The following is a 19,909-nucleotide window of genomic DNA, read 5'->3' on the forward strand; positions in this document are numbered from 1 at the left end:
TGCAACCTGAGAGGTGTAAGTTCAGTGTCATACAATCACAGCATCATAGAATTGTTTTGGTTGGAAATAACCTCTAAGATCCTTGACCCAACACTACCAGGCCCACCACTAAACAGTATTCTTATCTACATGTCCCATCTACATGTGTTTTGAACTCTTCCAGGGACAGTTATTCCACCACTTCCATGGACAGCCTGTTCTAATGCTTGGCAAAACTTTCAGTGAACAATTTTGTTCCTAATATCCGATCTAGACCTCCTCTGGTACAACTTGAGGTTATTTCCTCTTGTCCTATCACTTGTTACCTGGGAGAAGAGGCTGACCTCCATTACAGCTTCCTTTCAGACAGTTGTAGAGAGCAGTAAGTTCTCCCCTGAGCCCCTTTTTCTCCAGGTTAACAACCCCAGCTCCCTCAACTGCTCCTTATAAGGCTTTTGTTCTAGACGCTTTATCAGCTCTGTTGCCCTTCTCTGAGCACATTCCAACCCCTCAATGTCTTTCTTGAAGTGAGAGACCCAGAACTGGACACAGGATTTGAGATGCAGCCTCACCAGTGCCAAGTGCAGGGGGACAATCAGTTCCCTGGTTTTGCTGGGCACACCACTGCTGATAAAAGCCAGGATGCCATTAGCAGTCTTGGCTACCTGGGCACACTACTGGCTCATGTTCAGATGGCTGTAGACCAGCACCCCCAGTTCCTTTTCTGAGGTATGTCTTTGCCTTGCTCTTGTTTGTCTTTGCATGTTCTGAGCAGCTCATGACCCTTAGCAGCTCATTTCTCATCTAACATTGTGAATCAGAGACAAAAAGTGTATTTGCAGTCTGTACATAGAAGGCTGAAATCTCTTCAGAGCAAATACTTTTAGATTTGTTTTTTTTGTTTAACTACACTAGAAAAAGATGGTGGAGATTTTCCGGTCATCCTACCTTCCCTGTAAATGATGCTAGGTAACTGAATGTGCATCTCCAGTATACCAGTATGTACAGGAATTGCAGAAAAACATCCTCCTTCCTTGGCAGCTCACAAGTATGGGTGCTGCTAAGGTCATGCACTCCTTTTGGTCATACATCTGTGCTAACCATGGGTAACTCTGCAGCAGCCAGCAGTGCTGCACGATGGAAGAACGAACACTCAACAGTCATCCTCTGATTGCTCTCCCTCTATTTCTTGGATCTCTTCCAAGATATAAATAATGCAGTCCACTGTACAGCTGAACTGCTGGCATCTGTTGTTAAACCTAAATGAATTTCATGTGTATAACTGTGATGTGCCAACAAACTGTTTTTCACAGGGCTAGCTGCACCTGTGTTGCTTTTCTAGTTTCTGTCTGTGTGCTGCTGTGTACAGAGACTTTGTGCTGGGGGGAATGCGTGTGCAGCCCTCTTTCACCTGAACCACATCTTGCAACACATGCCCTCTGACCCCAGTTCCCACCACAGTCATGGCCTTTCTGGAGGCTCTCCTCTGTGCTCAAAGTGCCCAACCAGTCCCCTAGAGTACACCTCAATGGTACGGACAAAGCACAGCATGGAGAGGGGGAAGATTTTATGATAGCCACATTGGCATGTTTGTCCCTTGTACTCTTGTGTGTCCTCAAACATCCCAGGACAACTCTCCTGGTGCTTTTCCTGTCAATTTTACTTGGGATTCGATGTCTTTCACAAGTCTTTGCACCTTCACTGTTCAACTGCAAAGTACAGGATGTGACCTCTCTAAGGTGGCTAATTTATTTTCCCTGCCTTTCTCCTGCCATCCCAATGAGTACCAAACAATGAACCACATATGATACCCCTCTGTATTTGCAGTTTAAGTCCTGTACATTGTCTAGTGTGACTACATGTCTGTTCAGACACAAAGATCTGCATGTCCGGTTTTGTGCAACCCAAGCATTTTATACCAGTTGTGGACATTTGTGCCATTTGTTTTAAACACAAATGCTCCAGAAGCTGGATGATTCAGAAGCCAGATGCTACCAGAGCAGGTTAAGCTGTATTTACTCAATTGATCAGGGAAATCAAGGGACTTGGTCAGATCTGCCAGGTCCTTTCTGGAGCCCAGTCAGGAGCACATATAGGAGTTTTCAGATCCATAAGCACAGAGAAAATAAGTGGATTCCACTCCTTCACCTCTTTGGCTGGTGGCCAATGGACTGGGTTCAGAACAGGGCTTTTTTTAAACTTTTTACCCCTCCAATTCCCAAAGGAGGGTCAAGCTACGTGCTCCTCTGTTGTAAGGGCAAACCTCAACAATACCAAGAAGCAGCAAAAACAAACTTCTTCACAACGATTTGTAGATGTTCAAAAGGGCATTCTCCTTTATTCATCATGCTGGACGTCATCTAACAAACATGCCAAACAGATGGACAGAGCTTTTTATTCCACATACTATTTACATATTCATTAGATAGTCTGGCTTACTTAATATGTATTCATTACTTTGCTTTACATAGTCACTTCCCTATTGGAAGTCCTTCTTTGGTCCTTCTGAGTCTTTGTAGTCTTAACCTCAGTTGCTGATCAGGCACAGGGTCGTTGTGATTCACCACCAAAAACTGTTACATTTGTTCTTTATTTTATCTTGTTTGGGTACACAGAGCTTAGTTTATGTCCTGTTTGTTTGAGTACATCCCTTATCTAATTCTCGAGGACTTCTCTGAGATTATATTGTTCCTTATTTGGGCATTCCAGGATACTGTGAGTAAAGTTTCGTTTCTGTTTGTCCTATCATCTAAGGCACAGTGATTCACTGATTTCCAGTCAGTGATCTGCTCTCTCCTGAGTCACTGGGAAGTTTTCAAGGTTGCAGTCTCACCCGTGCTGGAGACATCTCCCATTTGAAGAAGACTGAATGAACCTGGCCTAGAAAGGGTTGCACTTGTAAAAGTCTAAAAACAAGTGTAGGCTGAAAATGCCATGAGGCCAAAAAGTTGTGTTTAGGTGATATGAGGAAATCATACTGGAGTGAGATAACATCCTTCTTAAGGAGAGAAAAGGCAGGTCATGAAAAAGTGAAAAAGTGAAATTAGCGGAAAAGTCACATCAGAGCGCTGAAGTCCCCATGCTTGGGAAATTTAACACTGTATCAGGCAAACCATAGGCAAAAGTTAATATACAAACAGTGTTGCTTTGGTGAGGAACTGGACTCAATTGTATAACTACTTCAACTCTAGGTCAAAGAATTTGCATCACATTGACACTAAGCCTTCTACATCTGGAGCAGACAGCATTCATTTTACTAGTTAACTCAGGATGATGATTGTTGTGTTTTACACCTTGTCATGATGAGCTCTAGAAATCTTGTGGCCAATGCTTGAATCACTAGCCTTGGTTTGTTCAAGATAGCATGGATTAACTTCGTCCTACACCAGGCAGATGCAAAATATCTGTATACTGCTCTCTCTATGTATGTGTTTATACACTTCAGACAACAAAGTGAATTTTAGAGTTTTTATTCTCATCCCAAATTTGTCAGCTGGTACTACGAAGCAGTTTTTGCCTGGTGAAGGGAATTGTTTCCCTTCTCCTGTATTCAGGAAGATTTGTATAGATTACCAGACCAACTCATTCAGCATCATGCCTGAATCTCATATCCAAGCATTGATTGGTAATAATGGATTCCCAGTTTTTCAAGTCACAGAGGTTTTACCTTTTCAAAGATGCTAATTAAGTTTGCTGCTCTTGATTAGCAGCTGTACTCTGTAAACAACAGTCTGTTGGAAATCATAAGATGTGCACTGCCAACTTTCCTTTTTGAGAGTGAGCTGTTCAAAAAAGGGTGAGCAGCGCAGAAAGACTAAACTAAAAGGCATTGAATTACTTAACTCTGGAATCCCATTTCAGATCCTGCAACAGACCTGAAATGAAGCAGGTTTTTTGCCATCAGCAGTGGCTGTGTGTCGATATAGAGTGACATCCACAAATGGTCCAACTGCCTTCAGCACAACTGCTGGTGTTTGCTAAGAAAACTAAGCCAATGTGGAAACTAAACCAAGGATTCATCTGCTTCCCTACAGCAGATGAAGGGTACTGTTCATGGCTGTGGCATGTAGATTTCAGCTCCAGTTTCTTAGGCATGTTGGCTTACAGCCAGGTTGCCGGTGCTTGACAGTCGATATGGATATAGGAAGTTTGTCAATGGCTGAGGTGCTGGACTGGGATGCAGTTGTGCTGGTTTAAAAGACTTAAATGCAAGATTTACATATCTTTCAGGGGAACCCCTTCCCCTTGCAAGTTCATTTTCCAAGGGTAATCTGAACCTTTCCAAGGGTGAGCTAAGAGGTACCCTGCTGCCCCAGAAAACCTTTACAGAGATAAAGAAATAGGAATGAGAGGCCCATGGAGTAGAACATTCTTGGCAGTGCACTTTTGCAGGAGAAGGCACATAACTGTACATGCAGAAGGGTGGACTTTGCGTGTAAGGTTTCGGGTTCTAGTTTTGCTGTGTGGTCAAAAGCTTCCTGAGGGCAAAATCCTAGAGACAAGCACAGTTTGTGCTTCCCGTCAGGCAAACCCAGTTATCCCTAAACTTAGTGTTTAACTTTCTCTTCTGTAAGCATCAGGGGTTTGTTGCAGTATTCCACTTCTGAATCTGCCATTTTAATACCAGCTGTAACACCTCCGGATGTTCAGCTCTGAGAGACCTTGCACAAATTGCTGATGTGCAGTCTCATGCCTTATTTGTGTCTTTTATATCAGGTTGATTTATGGCATCAATCAAGCAATAGCAAAATAATCAGCTTACAGTTGAACTGTCCCCCACACTACATAAGCATTGGTCACCTTTTCCCTTCAAGTGTTTACTTTGATTAGGTCTTTCCTGTTTTTCTCTTAAGTTTTGAATACTTGTACACTTTCCTTATTAGTATAGATGAATGTTCTTTTTTCCACTGACATGCCAGTTTGTATGCTGCAGACATAATTTTTATTACATTTCTATGTTTACTGCAGAAATTGCGTGAGTATTTCTCAAGTACGACCCAGAATGCAGAGTTAGCACAGGCTAAAGAAACTGGTCCATAAACCTGCAGCTGTTCTCCCTGTTTATAATTGGTTACCATCCCACCCCGAAAAACAAAACACTGCTAAACCAAAGGTAGGTATCTCTAGAAGTCATGTGTCTGCCAGAGTTAATTAGCTGGATAGAGGAGGCTGTTTTCTTCAGGCAGAGTTCTGCTGACTTGGGATTTGTGTGTTCCTGCTGCAAACCAGTGTGACTCTGCACCAGCTGTGTGACTGCCCTGCAGGAGCATGCTCAGGGTCTCTCCCAGGGCTGAGGAAAGGCACCTTCTGTAAGAATAGCCTCAGCCTCCTTCAGGAGGGAGGAAAATAACAGGCCAAGTCTGTGGGTTTCAACATCTCAGCATGGGAAACAGAGCAAATCCTTCACTTAGAGAAAGTGCATTCATTGCCTTTAGGCTGGAGCACAAAATAGAGTCCTGTATCCAAACACAATGTTTGCTGGGTACTGCAGCAAAATGTAAATGCACATGTACACATACCACAATTCCAAACCTCTCCCTCTACCTCTTCACCTTTTAGATCTCTCTTCTTAACTCCCCTTTTTGTCTTCCAAATTATTCTGTGCTACCTGACAGGTCCTTTGGTCCTGATCCCAGCATTTCCACAGGAGGATTCATGTGCTGTTTATGCCTCTGATCTTCTCAGAAGCTGCACTGGATGCCTGTCTACACTTGTGTAGCTGCCCACTTAGGTCGAAATCCCACTAAACACACAGACCAGACTTCCTTTAGCAGTCTGGTACATCCCCTTCCCCTGCAGTACTGAACAGTTCTGGTGTGAATTTTTGCAGGGCATCACGTCTGACATCTGTAGACTCTAAAAGAGAAAGCCTGTAAGTAGCTTTAAAAAATTATTTTTCCCCCGCCATTCAGGAGTTTCAAGACCCAACTGGAAGAAGCCATGAGCATCCTGACCTGATCTCATGTCTGAGCCTGCATTGAGCAGGAGGTTGGGCTAGAGACCTCCCAAAGTAATTTCCAGGCTATTTATCCAACAAGTGTGTGATCTTACTAAACAAGGAATCAGGGTCCCCCAAACAAAAGCAAAATGCGGTCCAAAAGACAGCATCGCTTCAGCTGTTTGTGGTTCCTTCCCCTTCACAGCAGGGTGGCACTGTTAACATGAGAAGAAGGATCACCTGGCTTACACAGGAAGTTCTTCTCAGCTCCCCTGGGGTGCTTATGGCATCCATTAAAGAAAACTGCAGGACAGATAGACTAGCAGCAATGCAGGCTGGGCTTTCTGAGTGGTAAAATCTCCCACTTGTTTTTGTGATATTTGGAGAAATAGGACTCTGGGTACATCCACTGAAAAAAACCCACACCCCTGCCACAGCAACTCCAGACTCCCTGACCCAATTTTCTTTTTATATAAACAGTTCAGCAAATTCAGTAATGAGATAACTCCTTGGGACAATATAGCAGCAATAGTAACAGTTTATTTTATACCACTTATGCCTCATCTGATTCTGAGTTTTCTTCTTAATTTTCTTCCCTACAACACTTCAGATATTGTAGTTATTTATATAACTGGCCTTATTGTTGTGGCCATCTTTCAAAAGCCAGCCTGAAATGTGCCAAGAAGTCAGGAACAAGGGAATTACAAGGTTTCCTTGCCAGGTGTCATATGACAATTAAGGCATATCCTTTTTAAACTAAGCTAGAAAAAAAGGACGTTATTTAATATTCACACAGGAAAAATATAAGCACTTGGTAAATGTACGCACGTGTACGTGTGTGCTCTGAATGGATGTAGTGCTGTTTAAGCCATTATATAGCATGTTGCTTGAAACAGATGCAATATTACTTCATTTATTTTTCAGACCAAATTTGCATGACTCTTTTGTATGTTGTTACCAAAAAAAGCAGGCAGTTCTCCTTATCACTTGGCAATTCTGATTATATGAATATCACTAAAAAAAATAAACATGCAAAACAACCTTTGGTTTGCATTATGATTTAAATTTTTGTACTGCTGATCTATACATAAAAAGGCAGTCCAAAGAAATGGTGAAGACTCTAGATCCAAGTTTGCCAGTGAGATCTGTGGTGCCCAGATGGTTTACTCAAGACTGCATACAATGGTTCACGTGAAAACTGTGACCTTGAGTATCTCTCAGTACCTCAGTACCTCAGCAGAGGTGCCTCAGCCTTTAGGCCTAGAGAGTATGAGTAAGAGTGGTATAAAATTGAGGGAAAAAAGCAACCTCCTGTGGGTATCAATGCTTGGTATATGACCCCTGGGCTATGTAACAGGTACATTCTCCTGAATGATCCCTATTTTTCCTGCTATGATTAGAAATTCAGGTCCAGTCTACATAGGGTCTGAGAGTCTCTTAGTCTACCTGCACTGATTTCAGTGAGGAAAAGGCAATTTGCATCTATGGCATGAGTTTTATGCATTCTTACTCAGTCTAACGTAGGGTAGCTCTGTTCCTACCAGATTGACCCGTGTTTCTAAATCCTGGTAGCTCTGTCTCCATCCTTTTCCCCATTAGTAAGTTGTTGTTAAAGGGAACTGAAGAAGGGATTCAGAATAGAAACAAACAAACAAACAAAAAAAGACACACCACAACACCCAGAACCACTAGATGTCTTGTCAAAACAGGGTAACCTAATGTCTCATCTGCCCAACTCATTCTAATGGTAAGGATTGCGTGGCACAATGGAAGAAACTGAGGAAGTGAACCAGGAGGGAAGGATAAAAGAGATGTAAACAAGTAGAAATAAGAGAGCAAGCAGTCAAAAAGTCAGAAAATATAAATCAAATCAATTGGTGCATGTGCATGTGTAACCATATGCATGTTGGAAGCAAACTTTCTCTTGAAGACCAAACAATTCACGACAAACTTTTTATAGTTTTGAAATGGTGCGCAAAAATGGTGCACTTATTATCACCCCAAATTACAAGGAGTCTGCTTGCTTATAACCTTACGTCAATTGAGTTGCCTCATACTCACAGTGTTTTCACTACCATAAATTATTAACTTCATTATTAAGTTCATTTGAAAGAATGTATTTTGTTGTTGTTGACTTCTACACACTCCCGTTTTTCAGTCTCTTCCCCCATCATGTAGCAAGCAAAATGTACCAGGTTATAGAACATGCATCCTGAAAATGCTGCTTAGTGACTCACTGGGAAAGAACAGAAATACACCAGTAAGCCCTGACTCACACTGCTCCACAGTTTATTTTCACCAGGTAGCATAGCAGAATATTTCAAATGTCTTTATTAGCAAGGTACAAATGCCTGTGGATCTACAAATCATTCCCAGGGATAGAAAAGGAAAAGAAGCCACCTACCTGTTGACTTCTAAAGTCATTAATTTAGCAAGAACATGGCACTGGCTAACCTGAGTGACAAATGAATTTTTCACTTCACTAGGTATTTTAAAAAATTTCCTGGGAAGACAAGTGAAAATAAAACTGTGTATTTTGAAAAATTTCTCCCTGAATTACAACATGAGGAGGAAAATTCATCCTGTATCAAATTGTTTCATTGCAACAGAACAAAATATTTTGTTTCAACGTTTTTGCATTTTTATGTTGTTATATTAATTTAGAGAAAAGATTAAGTGGATTGTAACAGTACTTTCCAAGGGTTCATTTTAAAATTATTGCAATTAGGCTATTTCAACTTGGAGATGAGGGGTTTACCTTTAAGAGACAAAAATGGCAGTTTGACAATTCATCACAAATCTGAGACTATTTAGCATTCATATACTTCAGGAGAGCAAAATCTGCCTTTTTCCATCTGCAACAATTTGATCCTGTGACACTTTTGCCTTCCTCTAATGAAAAACATTATCATAAAGTGCCACACGCCTTTCATCATCACAGAATTAGAAAGTGAGGGAAAATCTTCCAGGTGAGTGCCTGAAGTTAGACCCCTGCATCTATATTTAGACATGTGAATTTCACAAGCAACTCAAGCTGCCTGTGAAAGAAGCAATTCCCCCTTCTCTCCTCCCTACGTCACCTTCTCCTTGCTCTCTGTCTTGTGTTCGATCAAGCATTAGTGAAGTTCTGTGCAGAGCAGGCCTGGGAAAGAGCAAAAATACATCCCTCTAGCTTGGATCAGTGCCCTGATCCTTCACTTGAGAAATGGTGACAGAAAGGCAGGAGCAACCAGCCGACGGTAAGGAAAGTACTAGGAAGTGCTGATCTGTCACGTTCAAGGAAATATGTTTCATTTAGCTGTGAGCAGCTACAGATCCTTCTGTAGACAAAGGAAGTTTCAAGTAACTATCCCTGTTCAAATGTGTTCATCTTGGCTTATATTATAGAGATTTTTTTTTTTCAAAAGTGAGAAAATAAAGAGGAAGCATACATGAAAGGAGGAGACAGTAGGAAGAGGGATTACCTGCGTCTGCATAAATCATGTCAGTAAAAGGAGGTTTCAGCTAAAGTAATGGAGAATCTAAGCCTGACAAAAGCGTATCCCATATCATCATCAAGACATCTTAGAGTGAGATCTCAACCATTAGGTCTCAACAAGAAAAGCAAGTACTGAGTGCTTACTGCCTGGCAAAATAAGTTTATTTTTTGAACTTTCTATATATTTTATTACCCGAAGTCACTGGGGACCCCAGCTTCATGCAGTAACAGTAGAAAACATGGGTAGATATCCCAAAAGGTTATTGTTGGGAGTGGGCAAAGTGTTAGTTCAAGCAAAACTCCTAACACAACTGGTTGACAACCAGTTTCCAACAACTATTTCCAGTTTCATTGTCTGGAGTACAGAAGCATTAGAAGAAGACACCTATTTCTCTAATTATTACTGCATATTCATTATATCCTGTACTGACTGCACTGTGATTTCTAAAATGAAAGTAGATATCTGAGAGATGTTACAGGAATTGGGGTGAAGGGATACTGAAGTATATTTTTAGTTAATCTGTTTATGCTTTTGCAGAGGAGGATAATAAGGTAATTAGTGTTTTCCTTTTAGATAGATCTATCTGTTTTACAAATAATCCATGTGCCCTTCATGTGCTAGGAAATCCATTGTGAATAACAAGAGTCAAAATTGTTCCTGATGACATTTGAAATGCCAATTAATACCTAGGAAACGATATCTCATTTAAATAATATTTACATATTTTATTTTTGTGTGTATGTGCGTGTCTGTATGTCTTCTACAGGCTGGAACAAGAAATACAGAAATTAGAAAGTGAGGAGTCCCAAATATCTGCCAAAGAACAAGTAATTTTGGAGAAACTAAAGGAGACTGAGAAATCCTTCGACAACTTGCAAAAGGTATTTTAAAAAAATGACACTCAGGCACAGATTGAAACAAAGCACCATTTGGAAGCAGCAGTTATAATTTATGCACTTGTGGGAAGACTGAGGGCAGTTGCTGAGCATGTAGCTCAAACCAGGATGAACAAGACAAGAAAAGATGTAGAAGCATCAGGTTATTTTTGGTTGGATTATTTGGGTTTGCCCTTCCATTCCAGCTTTTTTTTTGAAGAGGGATTTCAGAAGCTTTCTCCCTAGCTTATCTGCAGGGAAACAATTTGAGCATTTTTGACCCGACTTTAAAATGTCAGCAGCATCCTGAAAAGTATTTCAAACTTCCCTGCTCTTGGTGGCACCCAGAAATAGTAGCATTTGCTACAAACACCACTTTTGAACATTACGACCTGCAACATAAAGCAGTGTTCTCCATTTAATTACACCATGTCCCTCTCCCCCAGTCTATGACAGCATCAAAATCCTAGGAGCCACAACCATAGTTACCCATTTAAAAATTACATAGAACCATAAAAGCAAATCTAGCATAAAAATCAAGACTTCATGCAAATTAAATCCCAAATAAAAAAGGTTTAACCAAACATTCTATTTTTTCCGTTCACAGAGTTTCTCCCACCAGGATGGTGGTAAGTGCCTTTTTACTATTGTATAGCTTTGGGTTTAACAAGAGTTGTTACTATAACTTTGTTGCAAAGGTTTAAAGACTGGGGGTTCTTTCCTTCGCTGTATGTTTCTGATTTATTGCTAGAGCCATTACCTTGTTCTTTGGTATTTCTATAATGCTAGCACAAACATCACTATTGTGGTAAAACAGTATTGCTTTGGCAGAGTTCCACCTCTTCTTATGCAAACACAAAGGGAAAGAACAGCATGAATAACTTAAAACAGACATAATACAGTTTCTGTATTATTGACCCCTTTCACCACATGACAGACCAGCACTGCAGACTCCTTTTCACCTCTCTGTGGTCAATATTCTCCATTGTATGTGCTCATGTTCTGTTCATAAACTGTTAAATACTGTGAGGACTATTCCTAATATAGATATTAATATTAAAAATAGATTACTTCACTGATGAACAATATTCTCAGCGTGATAATTCTTACAGAAGAAAAACCTCACATGGGTTGAAGAGGATGTAGTAATTCCTCGCATATTAACTCAGTGTCACACTATGTGTGATCAGTCTAAATACTGAGCTATAAATTTAGGTGTCCGAGTGACCAAATAACATGGATGGTTCCCAGGAAGCAAGAATGACCCTTATAGAGCCACTCCAGGACCCTTAGGACCCAGGAAGGATATCATGCTAAGGCATCTGCAGATAAATCTGTGCACCACATCCTCGTTCTCAGCACATTTCTTTGAAATGACAAGATTCAAAATACTGAGGTTAAGACTACCTCCTCCAGCTGCTGTCAAAGCCATGCCCAACTGTATTGTGAGTATAGATGAGGAATATATATGATGATCCCAACATTAAAACACTGGGACACAGTGGAAATTACTGTGTAGTGTATGAGTTGACTTGGAGCTGTCTTAGGGGGGTGATTAATATTACTTAGTAAGGAGGTTTTCCTTTTAAGTCAAAGATCTAGTTCAGAAATTTTCATTTCTCCTAGCAATATAATCCAAGTTTTTCATTAAATCCCATTGTCAAAAAAAAAAGTCCTAGATAGTATGCTCCATGGTAAGAATTTAGTCTTTCTTCCCTCTGAGCATTTGAAATTGGCTACCACAAAGTAAATACAGATCAAGAATGGCAAATATTTCGTACCTATACAGAGTTACACCATGGTTGTGGGTAAGTTTCCAAGAAAGGAATGGTGCCTACAGAAATTAGCACACAAAGTGCACAGGAGCTTCTATGACTCCTTCAAGGTACATTCTACCTCTTCATGTGTGTTGTAATTGAAAGGGAATCAAAGGAAGGCCCAGCTAACAACTATGAAGTGGTTGTTTCCCTGAAGGTATGCAGCAATGTAGTATTTCACTTGGTTCAGAAAGAGCCCCTGTGCTCTCCAGATTTTGCCTGCTTTCGGTGGATCCCTTCCTCACAGACTGAACAAGCAGTAAGGACAGCTAGTGATTTCTGAAGGGTAACAGAAAACTGCAAAACTACACCAAAGAAAGTGACTCCAGAATAAATGCACAAGCAAAAAGAGCAGGGAATAAACCTGGGTGAAGTGGTCCCTCTTCTCTTCTAGACCACTTGTTTTATATGTATCTTATCTCTTCCTCTCAGCAACTGGTCCCTGTGGGCTGAGACAGGCCAGGCCATCCTCTAAGTAGTGTCGTCCTCTTCTCCTCTGTGGGTGACTGAGGCTGCAAACTGTCCTTTTAGCCCTCCCATTGCGGGCACAATGCAGCTGTACATCTTCACATGGTGCAAGTTGAGCCAGTCCTCTTTGTTCTGCTCTCTGACAGCAGTCTGTGAAGGTAACTGATCAGAGCAGGAAGAAAATGTGTATAGCTAGCTGTGAGCACTTTGGTACCATAAATTTTTCCTTCCTTCAAAAAACTTCTAGGACTTGCTTTGTTGCAGCAGATCAAACATCTATCTGGCAACCATGTGTAACACATGCTGCAGAGGAAAATGGTAGGAGTTGTTGGATGACACAGGAAGGCTCTGTAAAATACAGACACAAACTAACACTGACCTGTTGGAGCAATTTCTTCGGTTGCTGCCACATTCTGAAAGACTCCCAAGGCCATACATCTCATGTTGTTTGTTCTGTATCCTTCCCTCCCTTTATTCTGAATGCAATGACAGTATAGAATGTGATTTATCTCGCCATTGTGTCCCTGTGCATCTTTTTGTGCCATATATATTGTGGTGACAGAGATTTTGAGCGTGCAGAAAGCACAAATATAGGGTGTTCAGAGCCCAGAGGGGTCCAAGCAAAGGTTCCAAGGGAAGGGGAGAAGTGGTGGTGAGCACCAGTGGCCAATCAAGTGACAACTCTGTGTCCTTCCCACCTTTCCAGGAAAAAGACTTGTGTCTGGCAACGAGCATTTCTGAGCTTGAAATCATCTAGCCACAATTAACACAAATTCCACATTGTCCAGGTACAAACACACTTTGCCTACATAAATCACCATGTGAGAGAAAGTAGATCAGAAATGCTGAGGCTGAGAAATGCTGGGATCTGTGGCCCTGTCACTTCCAGTTGTGACTGCCAGCTTTGTGTCGGCTTGCCACCAACAAGCTCTCCATTAAACAAAGGCTGAGATGATGCTAAGAATTACATCACTTCTCGCCGCTCAGGTCTGCAGTCAAAACCAGCCATGCTGTGGTGCTATGCTGCACGCACATCACAAGCAAATGGAAAGGACAGAGTTCTTACTCCATGTGTGTATGTTTATAGCTACATGTATATACAAAATAATAAGATCTGATGTAACTCTCTTGAGTGCTGAATTTGCCTTAGGGGTAAATTCATTCTTTGGAATATATGGCCAGTTGTACGCAAACTACATGCTGCTACTTCAGCCAACATACAGAAGCCACAATTACAGTAACTGTACAGTTTGCACAAACCTCTGTTTGAATTTTGTAAGTATTAGTATATATTTGTCAAAGATGTGGCTCAGGAAACCTGGTCTGGATTGGTTAGTACCTGGAACACTGCTTAGAGATTCTTTTGGTTTTCTTTCCTCTGATCTTGACCAGCTGCACAGCCCAACAGTAAAACAGACCAGCATGTCAGAGGAGTCAAGCACAGATCTTTGAAAAGTGCTTTCCACATGTCCTGTAAAAATTCACCAGCAATTGGTTTTCAGTTGTAGGCTTTCCATAGTTTTTTAATTCAGTCTCCATCTATAGTTGCCTCAATTACAGCACCTCTGGCTACCTGAGTAAAAACCATTTATCACCACCCTTGGAGTGCAACATGTGAGTCAGTTTCCTACCCATTTCACAGATCACTCAACCAATCTGTCTTGGCCAGGAGAATGCTGTGGGAAACAGTGTCAAAAGCTTTGCTTAAGTCTAAATAAACACCATCCACTGCTCTCCCCATATCAACAGATGTTATTAAGTTGTAGAAGGTGATCAGTTTAGTCTGTCATGATTTGTCATTGGTAAATCCATGATGGCTTTTCCCAATCAGCTGCTTTATTTGGTTTGTAATGGTTTCTGGGAGTACTCATTCTGTCACTTTCCCAGGGGACAAAGTAAGACCATAGTGCTTCCAGTTTCCTGGGTCCTCTTTTGACCCATTCCTGTGGATAGGTATGACATTTTCCATCTTCTAGTCATCAGGGACATCCCCTGGTCTCTGTGACTTTCAAATATTATAGATAGTCTCCTTACAAAAATGTCAGACACTTCTCTTAACACCCTGGAGTGTAGATTTTTGTGTGTTGAACCCTTGCAGACCAGCCCTTCCTCCACTACTGGCAGGTAAATATGTGTTGTCATTACTACTTGATCTTGTGACTTGGGGTTCAGCTGTGTCAGTAAGGACAGAGGCAAAGAGACAAAAGAAAAGAGGCAAAGAACATCTGCCTTGTCACCATTCTAGTGACTGGTTTCCCTGCCCTCCTTAGCAATGGGTTTATGTCTTTCCTTCTGCTTACTGCTCACAAATCTGAAGAACCCTTTCTTCTTGGCATCTTTGGCAAACTTCAGTTCTAGCTGATCCTTAGCTTTCCTGACTGCACCTTTCCATCCCCCTAGCAAAGTGCTTGCAGTCCTCAGTGACTAAGCCAATATGCTGTTTTTTATTATTATTTTTATTACACCTAAAGGTTCATTGTTACGCTATGGTATTCTTTTGTTTAGGCTCCTTCATTTTCCTTTGTAGAGGATGGACTGTTCTCGTGCTTTCAGCAGTCACTTTTGAATAACTCCCAGCACTAACAAACTCCTTTGACCTCCATGGACACTTCCAGTGGAATCCCTCAGAGGCAGGCTCAGCATATTGAAGTTGGCTTGTTTAAAATTCAGGGTCTTCTTTCTACTACTCGTCTTCAGTGTTCTTAGCAGGACCTTAAATTCCACAGTGTTGTTCTCACTGTATCCAAGGTATTATTGGTAGTTATGCTACCAATGTAAGTCAAGGAAGTCTTCCCAGTTTGCAAGCAGTAAATCTAGCAATGTGCTGCTCCTAGTCAGCATGTCCAGCATTTATAGCAGCAAGCAGTCCTTAGTACATTCCTGGAAACTGACGGGTGGTATGTGCATAATTTTTTTTTCACAACAAATGTCTGGGCAACTGAGGCCACCCAGGTTCTATTGCCCAAAGACTTCGTTGAGCAGCCAAAGCAAGGTTTTATTGGCTTCATCATCCTGACTGGGAGGTCAGTACATAATATTCCCCTTGGTGATGATCCCTATAATCATGATCCTAAGTCATAAATAGAACTGGTATGATCTCCACAGCTCTCCTCTATACATGCAAATTTCTGTTTCACATAAAGTGCACCTCCACTTCCCCTTTTTCCTTTCCTATCATTCTGAAAATGTTTGTAGCCATCCACTCTGTCTTTCCGTCATGTGAGTTTTCCCATCAAGTTTTCGTGATTCCTGTGGCATCTCTCACATGAGCATAGGGCTCTAATGCCTCCTGCTTGTTGCCCAGATTACATACATTGGCATACATGCACTTGAGGTGGTTGAACTTAGGTGTCTTGCCTTTGGAAAGGGTTGGGAAGCATTCCTTACTGCTCTGGTAGGTGCACTTATCCACTGTGTTGCTTATGGATACACAACTATGGACCCTAACCTCCAAGTTCATTTGTTTAAAGTGTGGTTCACTAAGTCAGAGCCAGGCTATTCAGTTTTTAGGAAAAACCTCCACTCGTGTTCTTACAAACATGGTGGGAGAGTCACAATCTCTGCTCCTTCTGATGTAGTCCCATGGAGCCCCAGAGGGCTTTGAAGGTGGAACAGCCCTGCTCTGGAAGCCAGTATTTGCAGAAGACCCACTGCTAATTTTAGTAGTAAACAGACTTTATTTAAAGATAATCCAAGCCCTTGGAAAATTAATTTGCCTGATTTTTGGCCACCAGCCTCTGTGTGAGAGCTATTCTGAGCAATTCTGAAGATTTAGTTTTGTGCAAGAACCCTTGAATGATTACCGTGCCCCCATATGTTTTCCCAAGCACTTGTGTGTCTACTAGTATGGAGGACTGCCATAGTCCTAAAATTCATTTTGTTGTAAGCAGTACAAAAAGCCACAGGACTTGTTTTATGGCATCCTTAGATATTAATAATTTATCAAACATTGAAATGAAGATATTGAATGCAGTCTGTTCAAATGTTTTTATTTCTGTTCTGTCTTACTTCTCATGTGAACAAAGTGCTAATTTGCGTCTATCCATTCCATGTAATATTAACTGTTTATGTTCTTTTAAAAGGTGTTAAATGAAAGAGACCTTGTTGCCAATGAGATAAAGGGAAATGAGCGGGTTTATTTTGTTTGGGGGCAGGGGTGGGAGATAACAACACAAAACAGGAACTAGCAGAATCAACCAGCCCCAACTTCTTCTAGTCAAATATTCCACTTCTTAAATGTGACAACACCACCAGCTTCAGAAGGAACTACACGAGAATTGCACCACTGTCCTGGTGTTCCCTTCTTGGGACAATGAGAGATTGTCTGGAGCCCTGAAGCTAATTTTTAAAATATTTTATTCTAAGTAACATACAGAGAAGTTTGTAAACTGAGTCAATATTAACAGCATATAACACTTAGCTAGATGTTGTCTCCTAAAGCGGGAGGCAAAAAAAAACCAGCTTACTTAGGTCCACAGACATGTAGAGCATCAAAGTGAGAGTTTCATCATCAAGCTGTTCAACTGATTTTGTTTATTGCTGGATGTCAGCCATGCTCAGTTCTCTCTACAGGCACTAGGGCCATGCCTATTGATTCTCATCAACTGCAAAAGAAAGATGATTGGTTAGGCAGCACAAGTCTGTATTGACTACACTCGTGTGGACAAATATGTCTGTTACTCAACTCACTGAATGAGTGTGTACTGAAATGACTGTTCCAAAAGTACACTCTATGGGGTGAATACAAAACTCTGAGGATACAGTATGCAGTGAAAATATAAAAAAAATTTGCCAAGACTGCCAGTTGTCCACTGAAATATGAAATTATTGTAATGGGCTCCCCAGGGAAGTGGTCACAGCACCAAGCCTGCCACAGTTCAAGAAGCATTTGGATGCTTCTCAGGCACATGGTGTGATTCTTGGGGATGGTCCTGTGCCACATTAAGAGCTGGACTTGTTGATCCTTGTGGGTCCCTTCCAACTCTGCGTATTCTGTGATTCTGTGAATAACATTTTCATTGATGTTTGGTTTGGGTTTTTTTTTCCCAAATCATCTGCTATAAATTGAACATATTCATATACTAGCTTCATGGGGTTTTTTGAATGAATTTGCACTGTACCTCTGTGTCATCCTTCTCTGACACCAGGAAGAGGGAAAGGGACCCTCCTTACCTGAGTTACTTAGAGTGGTCCGTGGAGGGATGGAGTGTCTTCTTGGGGACTTATCTTCCTGCATCCAGTAGCACTGGTGGCCACCCCAGACTGTTATGGTAGTAAAACCCTTTCACTAATACTAGGCCCAATTTTCCTGCCAAAGGAGTAGGCTTTGGGCTTAGATGTGGCACATATGTCCTTCCTGAGGACACCATCCCGAGCAGGTATTTTTTCTGGGGTGGGTGTTAGCCCATAGGGAATATGATGAAAGCATCTCCCTTCACCGGGTGCAGTCAAGCAGCCTACAACAGGACATTTCATTTCCTCTCTCCTTTCACCACTTCACTTTTATGGTCTGCACTAGTGAACCTTTCTTACCTGCTTATAGCAATAAGAGGCTTCAAGGAAGGCAGATTCTGCCTCCTACCCTGGCACATGGACCAGGCCATACCAAGGGCTTGACAAATTATACATTGTAGTGGCAAAGAATCATTGGCAGAAAAAGAGTGGTCTGTTTCACACCTGACAGAATCTTATGTTTGAACAGAAATTTAACCATTTGCATACAGTTGAAAACATTTCCACTTAATAGGAAAGAATGGGGTTAGTTTATTTTTTTTCTTTTTCATTTTGGTTTGTTGCCTGAACTTTAAGTTAGTTGTTTGTACATCTCTCCTCTGAGCTCTACTGTTAGCTCAACCACTCAATTCTAGCAGAACAATAAATGCTATCTAGTTATATTTAACCCAGCCACAACATATCTACCAGGAAATACTCTTAAATTGGTTAATATCTCTTCTAAAGAACATATTTACATTTTGATAAACACCCATAAGCTCAAATGTAAAACAAGTCAATCCTTTATGATAGCTTTCTACTATTCGGGGTTTGTTAATGAATGATGACATTGCAGCACTGGCAGGAGCATAATACCTACTGAAGACCAAAACAGGTACCCCATCAATACCTATATGTGATTTCATTATTAGCTAAATTTCAGGTTTAAGAACAAAAGGCCGAATGCTGGTTCAGTAATATTGGAAACAACTCGTTCTTTCATCCTATTCAGTCAACATTAGCATTTTTAGGCTTTTATATCTCTATTTGAAAAGTCACGTATTCTGGGTATCACATTAGATTTGTTCCTTACCTTCCCCACTGCATCCCACACCCATTTTTAAAGGCCACAGACTTGATAAATCCAGAACCTCCTGACAAATAATTTTATGTGTTCATCTGACATAAGGTTTGAGTCATCTGGACCCAATCCCTCCTGCCTCAGCTAGTCTATTGAACACCAATCACAGGACAGTGACTTTGCACTTTGTTTGCTTTGATCCGATTATCTAGTACAAAGCTCCAGTGACTATTGTCAGGGCTGACAACACTCTGCTGTCTAAGCAATGAAGCCACTGGGGCTCGTAGCACGAATCTAACTGTTTCCTGTTCTCTGACACCAGATGCAGTAAATTACATTTACTCCCAGATCCCTGAACTCCCAACCCTCTATTCACGAACAGGAGAGCCAGTTCCTGGGTGGGACGGAGCAAGCAGAGTAGCTGGTAAGTCTCAAGGAACAAAGTATTATAATATCAGTCCAGTAGCCATGAACTTTTTTGTTATATTACATTAATGAGTCTGGTGTCCCGATATCATTTAAATGCCAGGAAATGCTGCTTGATTTGTATTTTGTAAATAAGTCAAGGATTTTTGAACTGCAGTGAGTACTCTCAAAACAATGTAGTTCAACTTCATACAAGTAGCATAGGAAACATCCCTTTTTTTCACATGGAAACATTCAGTTCTTTCTATCTCTGCTAATACAAATACATGGTATCTAGGCCAAGGTTTTGTCTCTGTTGTACGCATGCAACTCTCATTAAGATGAATGAGACAGACAGGCAGGACTCACAAGACCAAATACATGCTTCAAATATTTGTGTCATTTTATACTTCTTTGTATGCTATTCTTTTTTCTTGGGGAAAAGGTGGGCATGTTTTGTGCTTGGAGTCATACAGAGAATTTTCTAACATTTAATTTTCAGATTGAGTATGTGTCTTAAATGTAACAACATGATTGTTAAAAGCTGTACCTTTTTACTATTTTCAAAATCCTTCTTTTCTAAACAATGTACTCCCTATCGCAAGACCCAATTGTTGGTGGCTACTTAAGAGGTGTCCCAAGGGGTGGGATGAAAA

The 19,909-nt window shown here is 41.0% G+C and overlaps 1 protein-coding gene across 4 annotated transcripts in view; it reads left to right on the forward strand.

Moving 5' to 3' along the window:
* Positions 1-19,909, forward strand: part of PALM2AKAP2 (PALM2 and AKAP2 fusion) — a 264,841-nt gene that overhangs the window by 98,640 nt on the left and 146,292 nt on the right. For 3 of the 4 annotated variants that reach the window (XM_027710335.2, XM_027710336.2, XM_027710340.2), the window contains exons 4-5: positions 10,163-10,277; positions 10,879-10,900. In XM_027710335.2, the coding sequence (XP_027566136.1) occupies positions 10,163-10,277; positions 10,879-10,900 (137 nt within the window). Of the gene's footprint in view, positions 1-10,162; positions 10,278-10,878; positions 10,901-19,170; positions 19,273-19,909 lie in introns of all 4 variants that reach the window. The other variant, XM_027710346.2, reaches the window with a different exon arrangement.

Source organism: Pipra filicauda, unplaced genomic scaffold (genome assembly GCF_003945595.2).
Source record: "Pipra filicauda isolate LSUMZ 115617 unplaced genomic scaffold, ASM394559v2 scaffold71_size5581439_pilon, whole genome shotgun sequence".
Taxonomy (NCBI): domain Eukaryota; kingdom Metazoa; phylum Chordata; class Aves; order Passeriformes; family Pipridae; genus Pipra; species Pipra filicauda.